This window comes from Theropithecus gelada, chromosome 2 (assembly GCF_003255815.1).
Source record: "Theropithecus gelada isolate Dixy chromosome 2, Tgel_1.0, whole genome shotgun sequence".
Lineage (NCBI taxonomy): Eukaryota > Metazoa > Chordata > Mammalia > Primates > Cercopithecidae > Theropithecus > Theropithecus gelada.
Window position 1 is genome coordinate 51,216,580 of NC_037669.1, and position 16,044 is coordinate 51,232,623.

At 56.0% G+C, this 16,044-nt stretch overlaps 1 protein-coding gene across 3 annotated transcripts in view; it reads right to left on the reverse strand.

Moving 5' to 3' along the window:
- FBLN2 (fibulin 2) overlaps positions 1 to 16,044 on the reverse strand; it is a 90,076-nt gene that overhangs the window by 50,927 nt on the left and 23,105 nt on the right. For 2 of the 3 annotated variants that reach the window (XM_025375537.1, XM_025375535.1), the window contains exon 2: positions 13,041 to 14,354. In XM_025375537.1, the coding sequence (XP_025231322.1) occupies positions 13,041 to 14,313 (1,273 nt within the window). In that variant the 5' untranslated portion in view covers positions 14,314 to 14,354. Of the gene's footprint in view, positions 1 to 13,040; positions 14,355 to 15,591; positions 15,933 to 16,044 lie in introns of those variants that run through there. The other variant, XM_025375536.1, reaches the window with a different exon arrangement.

Genomic DNA, 16,044 nt, shown 5'->3' on the forward strand with positions numbered 1-16,044 from the left:
TACATAAACTGCTAACACAGACATTCATTATCAAGTATGATGCACACTGTAACTAACTACACATGCTAGGCTTTTTGTTTTGTTTTGTTTTTTTGAGACAGAGTTTCATTCTTGTTGCCCAGGCTGGAGTGCAATGGCGCAATCTTGGCTCACTGCAACCTCCGCCTCCCGGGTTCAAGTGATTCTCCTGCCTTGGCCTCCCAAAGTGCTGGGGTTACAGGCATAAGCCACCACGCCCAGCCCGTGTGCTAGGCTTTTATACTGTTGGCAGTGCAGTAGGTTTGTTTATACCAGCATCACCACAAACACGAATAATGGCTACGCTGTCACTAGGCAAAAGGCATTTTTCAGCTCCTTCAGCTTCACCGTAATCATATGGGACTATCACATATGGAGTACATCATTGATGGAAATGTCATTACGCGGAGCTTGCGGCTCCTCACCCAGTCCTGGGCCTCTGTGTCATCCTAGTGGTGTCATGAGGGGTGGCAGAGGGAGAGTCCAAGTTACGGCAGCAAGCAGGTGCCTGTAGCGTACTTTCTGGGTGCTTTAAAAATATGTGAACAAATTGCTAATATTTACAAATTGGGAGCTGTCATATGAAGTTCCATATCCCAGGCTTCTTGCAGAAAACCCAAAATTTTGGGCCATCGCGGGCCTCCACAGCCCCAGGGCAATAGCAGGAGTGACTGTCCTTGTGTTCTAGGTACAGTCTCTGGTCCCCATGGCCCCTACTTTCCCACAAGCTGTTTCACTCCCAGACTTCTAGTGCTGCTTCTCCATCATATGCATTCTAAAGGCCGGCTGCTGGAGTGACAGCAGGGACCCTCATCCCTAAGGGTCTTCACCTTTGTGGTTCCCACTGAATCCCCGGCACCCAAAGGGTGAGGGGGGCAGGTGAGAGGGCAGGGCTGGAAGCAGGAGAGAAAGCCTCTTACTCCCTCTCTCCCCACTCCCCCGCCCCCAGGTTCTGGGCCCTTTGTGCAGAGCAGGCTTGCCTACCTGCTAATCCCAGCGTCATATATGGGATCCATCACTGACCAAAACGTCCTTATGTGGCCCTTGACTATACTTGAAACCACAGCCCCACCAGGTCCACCCGCCTAGACCTTGACCAGGCAGATACCAGGGAGAAGCCTGAAGGGTTGGAGGTGGGGGGTGAGTGCGGAGCCTGAGGCCTGCCAGCTTGCCCTGGGCTCACCTTTGCCCCTCGAGGGCCAGCCATCCAGAGTCCTGAAGCCTCGTCTGCCCACAACAGGGAAATGCCTGCTCATGCTGGGCAGCCAGGCAAACTCAGGGAGGCAGCAGGCAGGAGGTGGAAGTGCCTGGTGGAGAGGGCCATGTCAGGGGTTTGCAAACATCTACTTCACTGGTTTCAGGAAACTTGGACAATTCACTTAACCTGTCTGGGCCTCAGTCACCTTGTCTACAAAACGGACAAAATGATGACATCCCCTCATAGGGGGTCATGACGCATAATGGACTGATACGTGTCCAGTGATGAACACAGTGCCTGGCACATAATAAATGCTCCACTGATGCAGGGTGACCTGTGAGGGTGACGAAGAGGGCCCCACATGCAGACTCAGTAGAGAAGGGTGCCCCTCCCCTTGTCTGTGGGAAGCCAGCCTCGCAGCCAGGCTGTGTGGCTGAAGGAGGGGTCTCGCAGCTCGCGCATTTGCTGACGCAGTTGGCAGAGGCCAAAACAAGAGGGCAGCATGGGAGGGAGACAGCCACTGAGGAACACGCTGCTGCACATCTGTAGGCAGCTGGAGTGGCAAACACAGCAGTTGAACAGCCCCTGCCCAACCCCACCAGGCCTGGCCCCTCTGCTCTTTTGCCAGAGGGGACAACTTCTGGCCACCAGAAGATACACATCTACATCTGTCTGAAGAAACAAAAACACAAAGCCCTCTTCTCATCCCTCCCTCACCACCCCAGTTCCTGCAGAACTTCTGGCAGGAAGAGGCAGGGAGCAGCACTCGGTGCTGGCTGCCGTTAGCCTGCCTGCTCCTCTCAGTAATCCTGAGACTAACAGGACCACCCCATTGTACAGATGCAGAAACTGAGGCTCAGAGAGGGTGAGTCACTTGCCTGAGGTCACACAGCCAGGAGCGGCACAGGCAGGAATTCACTCTCTGAGGGCCAAAGTAGGCTCAATCTCACTTCAACTTGGCCCCAAGCCCACTTTCCCAGCATGGAGGCCTAGGAGTGGACAAGGGGGTGGAGGTCCCACCAGAGCCCCAGCCCACACAATTCTGATCTCAACCAGAAGCTTCCCCTCAAAGCCCCAGATGCTGCAGGCCAGAGGTCCTAGAGGCGCACAGCCTGGCCTAGCCTAGAGGAGGTGCTGGCAGATAGAGAATGCTGACACTGCCTGCAGGGAAACCCGCAGCACAGATCCTGAACTCCAGCTCACTCAGGCCCCCAGGATTCTGGAAGGCTCAGGAGGCCAAGGACTCCCAGGCATGGTTCAGCCTCAGGAAAGCTGCATCTGCGGCCTTGGCCTGGGTGCGTGAACAGGATGCAGCCCAGGGCTCAGAGACCACCACCCTCCCAGCAGGGCCTCAGGACTTGGAACCACAGCATCCAGGATGCCAGCCATGAGTGGAGCTCTGCTTTGTGGCAGGCCTCCCCTGCACCTGGTGTCCACCGCAGGCGTTCTTCCCACTGAGAACACAGCTCTGGGAGGGAGCCATCAGTAAGCCCCTTTTACGGGTGAGAAATCTTGAGGCCCAGGATAGTCAGGCAATTTGCCCGAGGTCACACAGCTAGTGAGGGGTAGAGCCAGCCTCCAACCTGGGGAGCCCTGTGCCAGGACCCAGGCAGAAAATACAGAGATGCCTTTTACATCAACCGATCTGGGTTCAGAGCTGGGCTCAACACTTCCTTGCCCTAGGCCGTGGCCAGGCACAGGTTGACACCACAGTGGGAAGGGACTTGTAATCCCTTTGCTGTAGGGTCACTATGGGAACTAAATAAGATGAGGCATGTAAAGCACCGGCACGGGGTCTGGGGCTTGGTGCTCAGGCATGGGGCACCCACTGGACTGACCGCCTGCATTCTCCCCCTCCTTAATCCCCACCATGGCAGCGGGACTCTGCAGTGACTCTCGTGGCCAGGAGCCTTGACCCTGGGCTGGCCTCCTAACTGGCTGACAACACAATGTGGCAAAAGCAGTGGCCCAGCTAGTTCCGAGCCCAGGTGCAAGAGCCCGTGGGTGTTGAGGTTTACCGCACGCGTACTACCTCAGCCTCCATGTCTGACTGGCCATGTAACTTAGAGGATAAATTCCTGCTGTCTTTCCTCTGCTTCAGCCCAGAGAGCTCTCGCCCCAAACCCACACTTGGCCTCCAGGCCAGCAGGATTCCAAAATAACGCATCCATCCAGGAAAGGACTTTGCATTGGTTTGTTTCAAATCTCAGGCCTGCTTGCTTTAAACTGCCCAACAACTACCAGACTTTCATGTTCCCCACCCTGGACCCCAGTGAAAGCCAGTGCCCCAGGCCCACACCTCTCCCCGCACCTCCCCCTCCGCCCCAGCCTTGTGCTCCCTGACTTCCCTGTGTGTGTGGCCCCCAGGTGCACCACGTATCTCCCAGGAAGTAATAAAATCTCAAACTATCTTAATAATTGAAGGACTGCTCTCCAGCTTCAAGATCCTAAATTAAAACACCTGTGTGTTTCTAATCTTTCTCTTGTTCCCACAATGAGAACACACCAGAGCTAACCAGCTGGAGACCACGTGGCACAGACATGAGCCATCCTGGCTGAGGCCATCCCGGACCAGCTCAGCTGCCAGGAGATCACAGACACACGCTCAGGCCCAGCTGATGTCAGCCATGCCTGGCTACATCAGCAGGACTGCCCAACTGGCCTGTGGACTTGGGAGCAATAATAAATGTGCACTGCGTGTGCTACGGAGGTGCTATGGTTGCCTCACTTGCATTATGGTGACAATGGGTCATTTATACCATGACTGAGGTGTGTCCAAGGAGGAAAGACTAACATTGGTTTGGTGAGAATGGCAGGAAGGCCACCCCACAGCAGTGTTGGTGGGAGTGTGACCAGGGAGACTCACTGGGGGACCCTCAGACGAGGTGGGTGGAGAGCTACGCACAAACTAAAACCACTAGGAGAGGCTGCCCCCCACCTCTCAGAATGGCAAAGTCCAGAACCTGCTGAATTTCCTCTTTAGCACTTTCACCATCTAACGTGCCAGATTTCAGATGTTCATTTTGTTGACTGTGTGAATCCCCACCCCACGAGTGGCAGCTCCAGTCTTGTCTGTTTTGCTCACCCTGTCTCCCCCGCACCTGCAACAGTGAGAGAGGCACTCAATAAATATTTGTTGCATGAATAGAATGAGGAAAGAGACATTCTTATGCACTGCAGGTGTAAGTGAAATCCAGTACACCCTCCAGGGCGAACAAACGAACAACATCTACCAGGGCTATAAAAATACATCCGTATCTCCTAGAGCTGAGCCAGCCAGCACCTCTCAACAGAAATGCACAGGCATAAGGACCAGGGCTCTGGCAGAGAGAGCTCACAGCCTCCACTGGAAACAACCCCAATGCCCCCAGCCAGGGAACAACCTAGGCAGGGTCAATCCCTATAATGGAACACTACGCAACAATCAAAAAGACTCCCTTGCCGATACACGCGACAGCACAGTCTGTTCATTTATAAAAGTTTAAGAGCAGGAAAACTAACCTCTGCCATTATACGTCAAGAAAAGTGGTTTCCTAGAGGGGCACAAAGGAGGCTTCCTAGGGGCTGGTTTTGTCTCATGAGCAGATGGTCAGCTCCATAGGTGTGTTCACTTGTGAAAATTCATTTGAGCTGTGTGCTTCTGACAGGTTCTAGTGGTTATGTGTCAATGAACAGCATACAAAGAAAAAAAGCGCAGACACATTGACCTCACAATTCCACAGTGGGGCATGCTATAGAGATGCTCACAGCAGCATCACTTTTTAAGAGCAAAAGACGGGAACCAACCTGAATATCCATCAGTAAGGGAACTGGTAAATCAAGATGGGGTCTGCATGCTGTGGGGCATTGCGGCCGTCAAACGCAGAAAGGGGACTTTCCATGCAATGACAGGGAAAAGCTCCAATATCCATAGTTATTTGAAAAAGGCATAGAACAGAACGCTGTGCATCCTATATCTTGTGAAAAATACGTGCACGCACCTACATGCTTGTAGTTGCACTGACCAGTGGTTCTCAAGTGTGGTCCTGCCCTATAGGGTCTCCAAGACCCTTTCAGAGATCCATAAGGTCAAAATTATGTTTGTAATAACATTAGAACATTGGTTACCTTCTTCATACACTCTCCCCCAGAGCACAGTGTATAGTGGAGTTCTCCAGAGACTACATGACAGTGTGATGATGTCATCACTTTGAGGCTAATGGGATGTGTGCTTGTGTATTCTAGAAGTTTCTAGAGCAATCTCATGAACACATGCTCAGCATCATTAGTCATCAGGGAACTGCAATGTAAACCACGATGAGACGCTATTTCATACACACTAGGATGGCTATAACAACTGGTGAGGATGTAGAGAAACTGGAACCCTTGTGCACTGCTGGTGGGAATGTAAAATGGTGCAGTCACTTTGGAAAACAGTCTGATAGTTCTTATTTTATTTTTTTGAGACAGAGTTTTGCTCTCGTTGCCCAGGCTGGAGTGCAACGGTGCAATTGTGGCTCACCGCAACCTCCACCTCCTAGGTTCAAGCGATTCTCCTGCCTCAGCCTCCAGAGTAGCTGGGATTACAGGCATGTGCCACCACACCTGGCTAATTTTTTATTTTTAGTAGAGACAGGGTTTCTCCAGGTTGGTCAGGCTGGTCTTGAACTTCCGACCTCAAGCGATCTGCCTGCCTCGGCCTCCCAAAGTGCTGGGATTACAGGCGTGAGCCACCGCACCCGGCCTCAGTCTGGTAGTTCTTCTAAGGGTTAAACACAGAGTTACCATGTGGCCCAGCAATGCTACTCCTAGATATGTTCCCAAGATGAAGGAAAACATGTGTCCATAAAAAAACTTACACATGAATATGAATAGCTACATTACTCATGATACCAAAAAGTTGGAAGAACAATGTCCATCAACAGATGAACAGATTTTTGAAATGTGGTATATTCATACATTATTCAACCATGAAAAGGAATTAATGACACATGCTACCACATGAATGGACCCTGAAAACATTGTGCTAAATGAAAGAGTCACATACAAGAAACCACATAGTGCATGATTCCCAGAGAGTCCAGGGGTATCCAGAATATGCAAATCCATAGACTCAGAAGGGAAATTCCTGGCTGCCAGTGACTGGGAGGAGGAGGGAATGGAAAGTGACTGCTACAGGATGTGGGTGTCTTTCTGGAGCGATGACAATGCTCTGAGATTAGATTCTGGGGATGTCTGCACAACTCCGAATCTACTAAAACCCACTAGTCCCTCAAAGAGGGACTTTATGGCATGCAAATAATATCTCAATAAAGTGGTTTTATTTGCATAAACCCACAGAGTTAGTTTCAAAAATTAAAATAAAGAAACCCACCACAGGCCTAGCCTTGGCCCCAGACCCTCAAGATGGGTTAGGTCCAGCTGTGAAATGCACACATTTTGCCCAGGCAGACAAACACAGGGGGCCCCCAGTTACCAGCCACCCAGACCCACTTGTACCTCTAGGTCCCCCATGGGAACCACAAGCCCTCCTCCTCCACTGGGAGACTGGGGCTCCCCACCACAGCCCCAAGATGAGAGTTTCTCTTCCATGAAATGGGATGTCCACGTGGAGTATCTCCAGGTTGTCACAGGATGAAACTTGCTGCTTCTGACAGATGCCCCCGAGCAGAGGGCCTGAACCCAGCCGCCAGCCAGGGCTGGTGGCAACGAAACCTGGGGAACTGGCCTGGAGGGGCCCCCAGCAAATGCAGGGCCCCTGTCCAGCCTCGGAGCTCTGTGGACCCAGGGCAGCCACCTGCTCCCATCCTCTCCAACAGAGCCTCTAGGCACAGCTGTGCTCTGGGTCTCTGTGTTGACAAGAGAGGATGTGTTCCCTTTCGGGAGCTCCTTGTGAGGACCCTGTACCAACTCTGCCACTCCTCCTAGCCAGGGATCCTGTTAACACATAAGTTGGCCAGTGTCACTCCTCTCTGCTCAACACCCTGCTGTAGCTCTCACCTCACTCAGAGTAGAAGCCAAAGTCCTCATGGTGGCCACAGGCCCTGGACAGCCTGCCCCAGTGACCTCCCAGATCCCCTATCTCCCTTCCTCTCCCCCACTTATCTCAGCTCCACTGACCCCCTGTCCGGGCACCTTCCTGCCCTGGGGCCTTTGCACTCACTGCTCCCTCTGCCAGGTGTCCAAGTGGCTTGCTCCTCCCCTCCTTTCAGCTCTCTGCTCAGGTCACCGCCCCAAGGAGGACTCCCGTGTCCACCTACCCTTCCTCTCACCGTGCTTTAATTTTTTTTCTTTTTTTTTTTTTTGAGACAGAGTCTCACTCTGTCGCCCAAGTTGGAGTATGGTGGCACAATCTCGGCTCACTGCAACCTCTGCCTCCTGGGTTCAAGTGATTCTCCTGCCTCAGCCTCCTGAGTAGCTGGGATTACAGGCGCCTACCACCACGCCTGGCTAATTTTTGTATTTTTAGTAGAGACAGGGGTTTCACCATGTTGGCCAGGCTGGTCTTGAACTCCTGACCTCAGGTGATCCATCACCTACCTTGGCCTGCCAAGGTGCTGGGATTACAAGTGTGAGCCACCACACACGGCCTCACCCTGCTTTCTCTTAGCAATACCTGACATTACAGCAGGTAACTCCCATGGACTTGTTTACTGTTTTCTTCCCCAACAGAATGTCAGCACTGTGAGGTGAGGGTGGGGACCATACCTATCATATTCTCTGCAGAGCCCAAGGGCCTCTAGCAGGCTCTGCACACAGTTGGAGTTCTACAAATATTGGGAGGATAAATGAGTAAACCGGGGGGGATCCCCCTGACCACCCTTTCTCTCAGTAATTCCTCCCCACCCTAGTTCTCCTGACATCCTCTGAGCACCCCGAACCATCTCCCCTCTGTTCCAAGCATTTGCTTACACCTGTTCCTGGCCAGCTCAGACAGCACCTCCTCTGGGAAGCCTTCCTGAATCTTTGTGCCTTTGCTCAGCCCCTCCCACAGCTCCAGCTCTACTTTCTCCTTGTCTCCCTTCTGAGGTTTCTAGAGATCTGTCCCCACAGCTGGATGCCTGTGTCTTGTTCAATCCCATATCATTTACTCTACAACCTTCATTAGGTGTCAACTGTGAGCATGTCCTGGCATCCCTGGGGAGGCAGAGATGAACGAGTATGGACTTGGTTCACAGGTTGGGGGCTGTGAGGAAGACATGCCTATGGGATATCTGGGAAGGCTTCCTGAAGGATGGGCATGAGGGGCTCTGGAGTGTCAGCAGTGTTCCCATCCACTCATTCTGCTGCCCATAGCAGTGGCCTTGGGCAAGGCTCTTAACCAGCTTGGATCCCATTTTCCCATCTCTCAAGGCCTCGAACAGCACCTGCTGGGCATGGATCACGTGCAAAGTCCATTCACATGCAACGAGGGTGAAACTGGGGTCTCTGTGGGCTCCTCCAGGCCCACCGGCTGCCACCCCTGCCAACTCTGCTTCCAACCTGCTTACGGTGGGCAGGGCACAGAACTCGCCCTCGCCAAGCACCTCCTGGGTGCCCGGCTCCTGTTTCTGTGATTTGATCCTCCCACCAAGCTGGGGAGGTAGGCTCCACTCCCTATTCTCAGTGGAGCACAGTCCAAGAGGTGTGGCTAGCAGCACCAGGTCACAGGCGGGAGGTGGCGGGCTGGGATGGGGGAGGTGGGGAGCATGCATGTTGTAGGTGGGGTATGTAATGAAGTGCATGTGTGCCAGGGAGGGCATGCAGCCAGGCTCAGGAGCGTGGTGCATACAGTGCAGCTTCCAGGGTTTCTGAAATAGAAGCAGCCCCACCCCTAGCCCCCAACCCTGCCTCTTAATGCCCAAGGCCTCTCTGGTCTGGGCTGTGGGATCCTGGAAAGCAGCTTTGTTCTCAGGAGCCCCAGTTTTCCCCTCTGCCCTGAGCTTTCTCAAATGGATTTTTGGGTATGGGCTTTGATGAGGCCTGCTGGCTGACAGGCCTCCAACTAAGTCCCCCTTATCTTGTCTGACCGCTGATCTGGCAGGGGACCCAGCACATGCAAAGGCCCAGAGACCAGAATTAGGGCAGGGACAGGCAGCTGCAGCTTTTGGTGCACAGGGAATGGAAGGTTTAAGGACCCAGTGGCAGAGGATGATTTCAAAGGGGACCCAGAAGCTCAGGCCTGGCCGGATAAACATCCACGCCCGCACCCCATCTCTCACCCTCCTGCCCACCCACGGCCCACTCGTCATCACCAATTCATGGGCTCTGGCTCTACAACCCACAGAATTTGAGTATGTGGCTTATGGTTTTGTGCCTCAGTTTTTCCATCTGTAAGCAGCAGGGAAGTCCCTGCGTCATGCGGCTGCTTTGAGGATTAAATGAGCTAATTCGTGTTCAACGCTCAGCTGAGGACTTGCTGAGTAATTAGAAATGTGACGATGATTAGTCACCATCTGTCCTCAGCCCACCCGCTGATATCTTCCACAGATATTTACAGAGCACCCTCACTGAGCCAAGGCTGCGACAGTGAGCAAGGCAGGCGCAACCTCGCCCTCGTTTACGGTCTAATGGGGGAGGAGGGCGTTACAGAGATGTACACAGGCAGGTTTATCCCTGGTCACAGCCATGTGTATGCAGCATGGGAGGGGTGGGAGACGGAAGCCCAGCAGGTGGGGGATCGGGCTGCCCAGCTGAGCCTCCTGGACTAAGTGGGGTTTGGGCCTTAGAGCCCCTGGCTGCTGTTGTTGGGGGAGGCCTTGAGGGATCTAAATGATGGAGGAGCCCTTGGTGAGGAGAAGCTGGGGAGGTGGCTTTGCCCTGCTCAGCCCTGGGCCCTGCAGAAAGAGAGGTAATGGGGCCGGAAGTGACCCCTCCAGCCACGTTGCCATGGCAGCCCTGGGGCCTAGAGAAGGGGTTTCCAGCCAGTGCCCCAGGCCTGGCTGGGCTGGGGGTCCTGTCTTTGAGCTGGAGCCCTGCCAGGGATCCAGACTGCCTCGGCCAGGACGTCCCTGCCTCTGAGCATGTCCAGATGTGGCCTAATGGAAGCCACATGCCCAGCTCCCTGGGCTGGGGAGAAGGAGTCTGACGTCTGTTGTCACTCAAGGGGCTTTGTGAGGGCAGCTTTTCTGCAGGGCTGGCACAATGGAGGACCACATGGAGGAACCCTGGGGCAGGGCGGCCCTCAGGAGGTTGGAGGTTCCCAGAGCAGCTGGGGAAAGCCCCTGACCTGCAGAAGGCCTCAGCACAGCCTGTGGCCCCAGGAATGCATGGCAGGAAAGGGGCCCCTTCCTCGGGGCCTGACACAAGCAGGTTCTGCAGGGCAGGAGTATCTGAATGCCGTGATGCTCTGGCTAACAGGAAAACGCTAAAACTCAAATGACTGCTGCTGTCGACTGCAGACATCCCTCAACACTGTGACTCTGTTAGGCACCGTGCTCAGCACTCTGTGATTACCGAGCCCCATACTCCTCACAACAGCCCTCTTAGTTTATAGGAGTGGAGAGTGGGCTACAGGGAGCTCAGGCCACCGCCTGTGGACACAAGGGCAGAAAGTGGTGGAAGCAGGCTTCTCTTCTGCCTTCTTCAGCTCTTCACCCTCTGACAGTTGTTTCTTTTTTTGTTTTGTTTTTGTTTTTGTTTTTGAGTTTCACTCTTGTCACCTAGGCTGGAGTGCAATGACACGATCTTGGTTCATGCAACCTCTGCCTTCCAGGTGGTGATTTTCCTGCTTCAGCCTCCCAAGTAGATGGGATGGCAGGCGCCTGCCACCACGCCAGACTAATTTTGTATTTTTAGTAGAGATGGGGTTTCACCAAGTTGCCCAGGCTGGTCTTGAACTCCTGACTTCAGGTGATCCACCCACCTCGGCCTCCCAAAGTGCTGGGATTACAGGCGTCAGCCACCACACCCGGCCCACTCTCTGACAGTGGTTTTTGAGTGCCCAGCATGTGCACAGGAGCCGGACAGATGCTGAATGTACAGGTTGGGCAAAACCCAGCAGAGACCCTGCCCTTGAGGAGCTTGGGTCTTTGACGGGGAGATAAGGACCCCAGCAGTCACAGAGGTGTGATGTTCTGAGCAGTGATATGAGCTGAGGAGTGAAGTGGTGAGCCTCACTCAGGGGATCTGACTCCTCCTGGGGGTCAGGGAAGGCTCCCTGGAGGGAGCCTTGAGCTTCCACTTGAGCTGCAATGTGGAGGATGAGGTGGTAAGTGGGCAGTGGTGAGAAGGGGGTGCTTCAGGCAGGGGAAACAGCACGTGTAAAGGCTCTGTAGCCAGAGGGAATTGAACTTGATTGAAAGGAAGCTCTGACTGTTGTGAGAAGAGGCTGGGGAGGGGCAGGAGGGAGCCATATAGGGCAGAGGATGGCATGATCTGATTTGTGTTTGAGGTGCTCCCTCCAGGTGCGGGGCTGTCCCGTCTCACACTGAGGGAACGCTGGGCCTTTCCAATGTCCACAGGTCTGTGAAGCCCCCAGACTGCCCAGGCTGTGGCAGCACAGGGTTATCTGCCCAGATTAACCTGTTTGCTAGAGGACTCCTGAAGCCTCTCCTCTCCAGTGTGGGCCCGCAGGGGTTTCAAACATGGGTGGGGTCTTAGGAGCATCACCCCAGGGTCCCATGGAAGCTAGACCAGGTTTCCGGATCTGCAAGCCCCCAGCTGATGCGACAGAATCATCCCCTGCAGAAGTTCAAGGCTCCTAAAGTGAGCAGGAAGGGGTCAGCCTCATGGGGGCTGTGGCCCCTGTTTAGCAGCAGAGCCCTTTGAGGATGGCTCTTAGGTAGGCTCAGCGGACCCTTCCCCTCCTCACCGCAGCCCATGGGGTCTTCTAATGGGGTGTCTGACTGTGCTGGGCTACGGAGGACCTGCTGGGAGCAGGCATGGATAGGCAGGAAGAGGCCTGGGCTGCCTACCAGCCTCTGCACAGCCTCAGGCCGGTCCCCATCTGAAGCCTGGGTGCCCTGGTCCTGGCTGCCTGCTCTGATGTGCCCAATGAAGTGTGTTGAACTCTGTGTCACGTGGCTTGGAGGATATAGCATATACGGTCAGGCTCCAGGGCCTTCCAGGCCCACTGCTCACTGGTTGTGTGACCTGAGCCTCCAGCACCACCGCAAACCCCAGTTGCCTCGCTGGTGAAACAGCGTACATGGTTGTAAGCACTCGGTGCTGCTGGAAGGACTGACGGGAAGCTGCCTGCCCAGCTTGGAGAGGGGCCTCCATGGAGTGAGGGTACAGCTGGTGTGGCCCCACCAACTCCCCTGGCCCAGCACGGCCAGCGGCCCTGCTCAAATGGCCCACCCACCTTGCCTCTGTCCACGAGTTCACTTCCTTCTACAACACATGCTTATGAGGTTAGAATTTGCTGCAGACACTTAGAAATGGGAAGACGTCACATAAAATTCAGCTTTCTGGCTGACATTTGTTGAAAAATTGGCAGAGGTGGCCATGCTAGGCTCCTAGGTCACAGGCCAGCCACCGAGGCAGTTGAGACCGCCCTTCATATTTCCTGCCAGAGCACGCGGGGGCCTACCGGGCTGAGGCAGGAACCCTTCTCAGGGCCCCCAGCTCTGAAGATATGCACCTTCTGGACCCTTGACCACAACCACAGCCCTACCAGAGGGCCCAGCACCTCCCACAACAGGAACCCCACTCCCACCCACCCACCCCATCCCAAGAGCTGGGCCTGGGAGAAGGTGCACTCTCACAGCCTCCTGCCCACATCAAGGGCCTAGGCTGGCCGTCCTAGGCCTGGCCCCACAGATCCAGCATGCCCAGTCCCAGGCAGAGACCTGGGGCAGTGGCCAGAGCCCAAGGCTGCCCTTCCCACACAAAGTGCCCTGAAGGAACCAGGACAGGGTCTTACCTTCAGGGCTGCTTCTGGGGACAGAATGGACAGAGTTGGGGTCTATGTCCTCCTCCACGTGGGAATGGGGCAGAACCTGCGGTTTCCTGGGCACTTCCCGGGTGGGTGGGATCCAGGCTGCATCAGGCAGTGGTGTGGACAGGATGGTGTGGGGGCTGGGCTTGACTGGGTCCCTGGGAGAGCCAGGCATGGCCTGAGTCGGGATGAGAGCGGCCTTGCCCAGGCCCGGTGCAGGCATCATGCCCTCCAGCCCACTGCTGCGAGACGTGGCTTGGGCATCCGGGATGAGGTTCTCTTCGGGCCTTGCCCCGGCTTCTGCCCTCTCCTCCTGGATGGGAAGACTGGGTCCAGCTGGGGCTGTAGTGGGCAGCCCATCCAGCCCCCTGTGGCCACCTGCTGCCAGCTGCTCGGTGACAGCCATTTCCTCTCTCTCCTCCTCCTCCTCTTCTTCTTCCTCACTGTCCTCAGTCACTCTCCTAGCTTTGGCCTGCACTGGGGCTGGGGGACCCAGGGCAGCGGCTGCTGTGGGCCTGGGGAGGGCAGCTGGCCAGGGGGGTGCCTGGATGGTGGACAGTGGCTGACTCCCACCTCCCAGAGCAGCTGGGGGGCCCCCTGCGCCTGCCTGGACCTCACCCCCCAGGGCTGCTGCTGCTTCCACCTCGGCCACCTCCTGGTCATAGCTGTAGGGGTCTTCGTAGTGTCGCTCAGGGTCACCCTCCTCAGCATCTGAGAAGTTCCCGTGGCAACCGGGGAGCTGGTAGCAGATAAGCTCTCCGCCGGCGTCAGGGCAGTGGCAGGCCCGGCAGGGCGGCAGGTGAACAGTGTGGCCAGCTGCATACTTGCGGCCCGCGTGGACGCAGCCCACCTGGCCGCACTGTGGGCAGCTGTCAGCCACCACTACAGCCTCGATGCAGTTGGGCGGCAGCTCCGGGCACAGCATGAACTGGCAGCTGATCTTGCCGCCGCCTGGTGGGCAGGAGCATTCAGTGCTACCGAAGTCCACAAAATAGGACTGACCGGCAGGCACGCGACCGCGCACAAAGCCACCCTGCAGGCAGTCGTAGTACTGGTAGCCCTCGCAGGCACAGCCCTGCTGCACACACGTGGCGCAGCAGGCACCCGGCTCCAGCGCCTCCTCAATGCAGTTCTCCAGCGGTGGGCACTCCACGCCCGTGCAGTCCTGCCGAGGGGCAGTTGCAGCCATGCTGGGGCCCAGGGCCAGGGCCAGGCCTAGTGCAAGCCAGGCTCCTGCAGGCTCCCAGAGCAGCACCATGGTCCAGGTCAGCCCAGGACGGTCCCCTCTCCTGCAAGACCCTGGGGGAATCGGAAAGGAAGCCTGTCAGTACTGGGTGTGCGCACACAGAGTGCACACCGGCACACACATGGGCAGAGGGCCCAGCCTCAGCCACCTCACACGCATGCCCTCATCCCCAGGAGCACACTAAGGACTGCCTCCCCACCCCCCACACAGGCTCTGTCACACGTGGGGCAGATCACAGACAAATGAGTGTGCAGTCACTGGCTGCCACAGGTGTTGACCTGGAGTTGCTGACAGCCCCACGTGTGTTTGCTGGGCCACTCAACCCTCCACCCTCACCTGCATTCTGAGGCAGACCCTCTGAGTGAGCCCTCGTGCCCACACACACACGCATGCACAGGCCCACACCCACTCGGTCGCACTCACCAGGGCACATTAAGCAACATGCCCCAAAACCCTCCACGCAGACACACACACTGTCTCACCCACAGCATGCCCATGTGCCAGTACACACCCTGGGCAGCCTCACACACACAGTCCCATGCACACACCCGACCAATCCCTGCCCAGATCCCTGACTCAGTCCCCAGCTGCGCACCACAGCTGCTGGCCAGAAAATATGGTCAGTGGGGAAATGCTGGGCAAGAACAAGACCCCCACTATAGCCCCAGCCCGCAGACCCTAGGACTCAGGAACACCCCTGTGAGACCCCCGGGACTGCAGGCTTAGCCCCAGGGGATGCTCCTGTCCCCCTCCCCAGTAGCACTGGCAAATGCATCCTGATGCCTTGCTGTCCCTAACACCCCACCAACTCCCCCAGTCATGTCCATTCTCCCCGCAATCCATCTCCACTCCCTCCCCACGGTCTCTACCCTTCCTTCCGTCTCTAGGCCCTGTCTCCGCTCCAGCCTCACCTCCGGTCTGCACTGGAACAGCCCCGCCACCTCCCTGCCCACCCTGACTCCACTCCTCCCCTTTCCCAGGGAACCCAGTCTGGTCTGATGGCAGCTGGCCCCAACGTGCCACGGCCCCACAGCCTGCCCCAGTTTCCCATGCTCAGCAAGGAAAGGTCTGGATTCCCAGCTAAGCCTGGCATTCAAGGCCCTACAGGAGCCATCCCAACCTGACCCTCCCACGGGCCCTTAGGCCTGAACTTCCCCAAGGGATCTCTTCTCTCATCTTGCACAAGCCACTCAAATGCCACCTTTTCACCAATCCTCATGCCTCCTCCCTCCTCCACCCTGGCCCAAGTCCCTGGTGCCTGTAGCCCCACTTGTGACCCAGTGGCCATGCCTGCCTCTTCTAGACAGCTTGCTCCCCAAAGTCACAGGCAAGAGCTCCTTCTCCGACTCCCAGCCTAAAGCCCAGCCCCACAGGGCAGTGACAGAGGGACAATGGGGCTCATCGCCACAGCAGTGGTCCCCAGGCTGGCCCCATCTCTGAAGGAACGCCTCCTCTGTGCCCAGCCCCTCTAGGAACTGGGGGTTTATCAGCCAGCAAGACAGGTTCCCAGCATCCTCCCAGCACTGACACCCTCAGAGGTGGAGGGGCAGATAATAAACCCAAGAGCAGATCTGTAGAGAACTGAACGCCAGGCAGGCACGAGCCCCATGATGAAATAAACGAAGGGAATCAAAGAGACGCGGCAGTGTCCGTGGCAGTGTCGGGGGAGCCTGCGTCAGCCTGGTGGAAGAGGAGGGCTTCTCTGAGGAGGGCGTCAGGCAGGGAATGGCAGGGCCAAGGGGT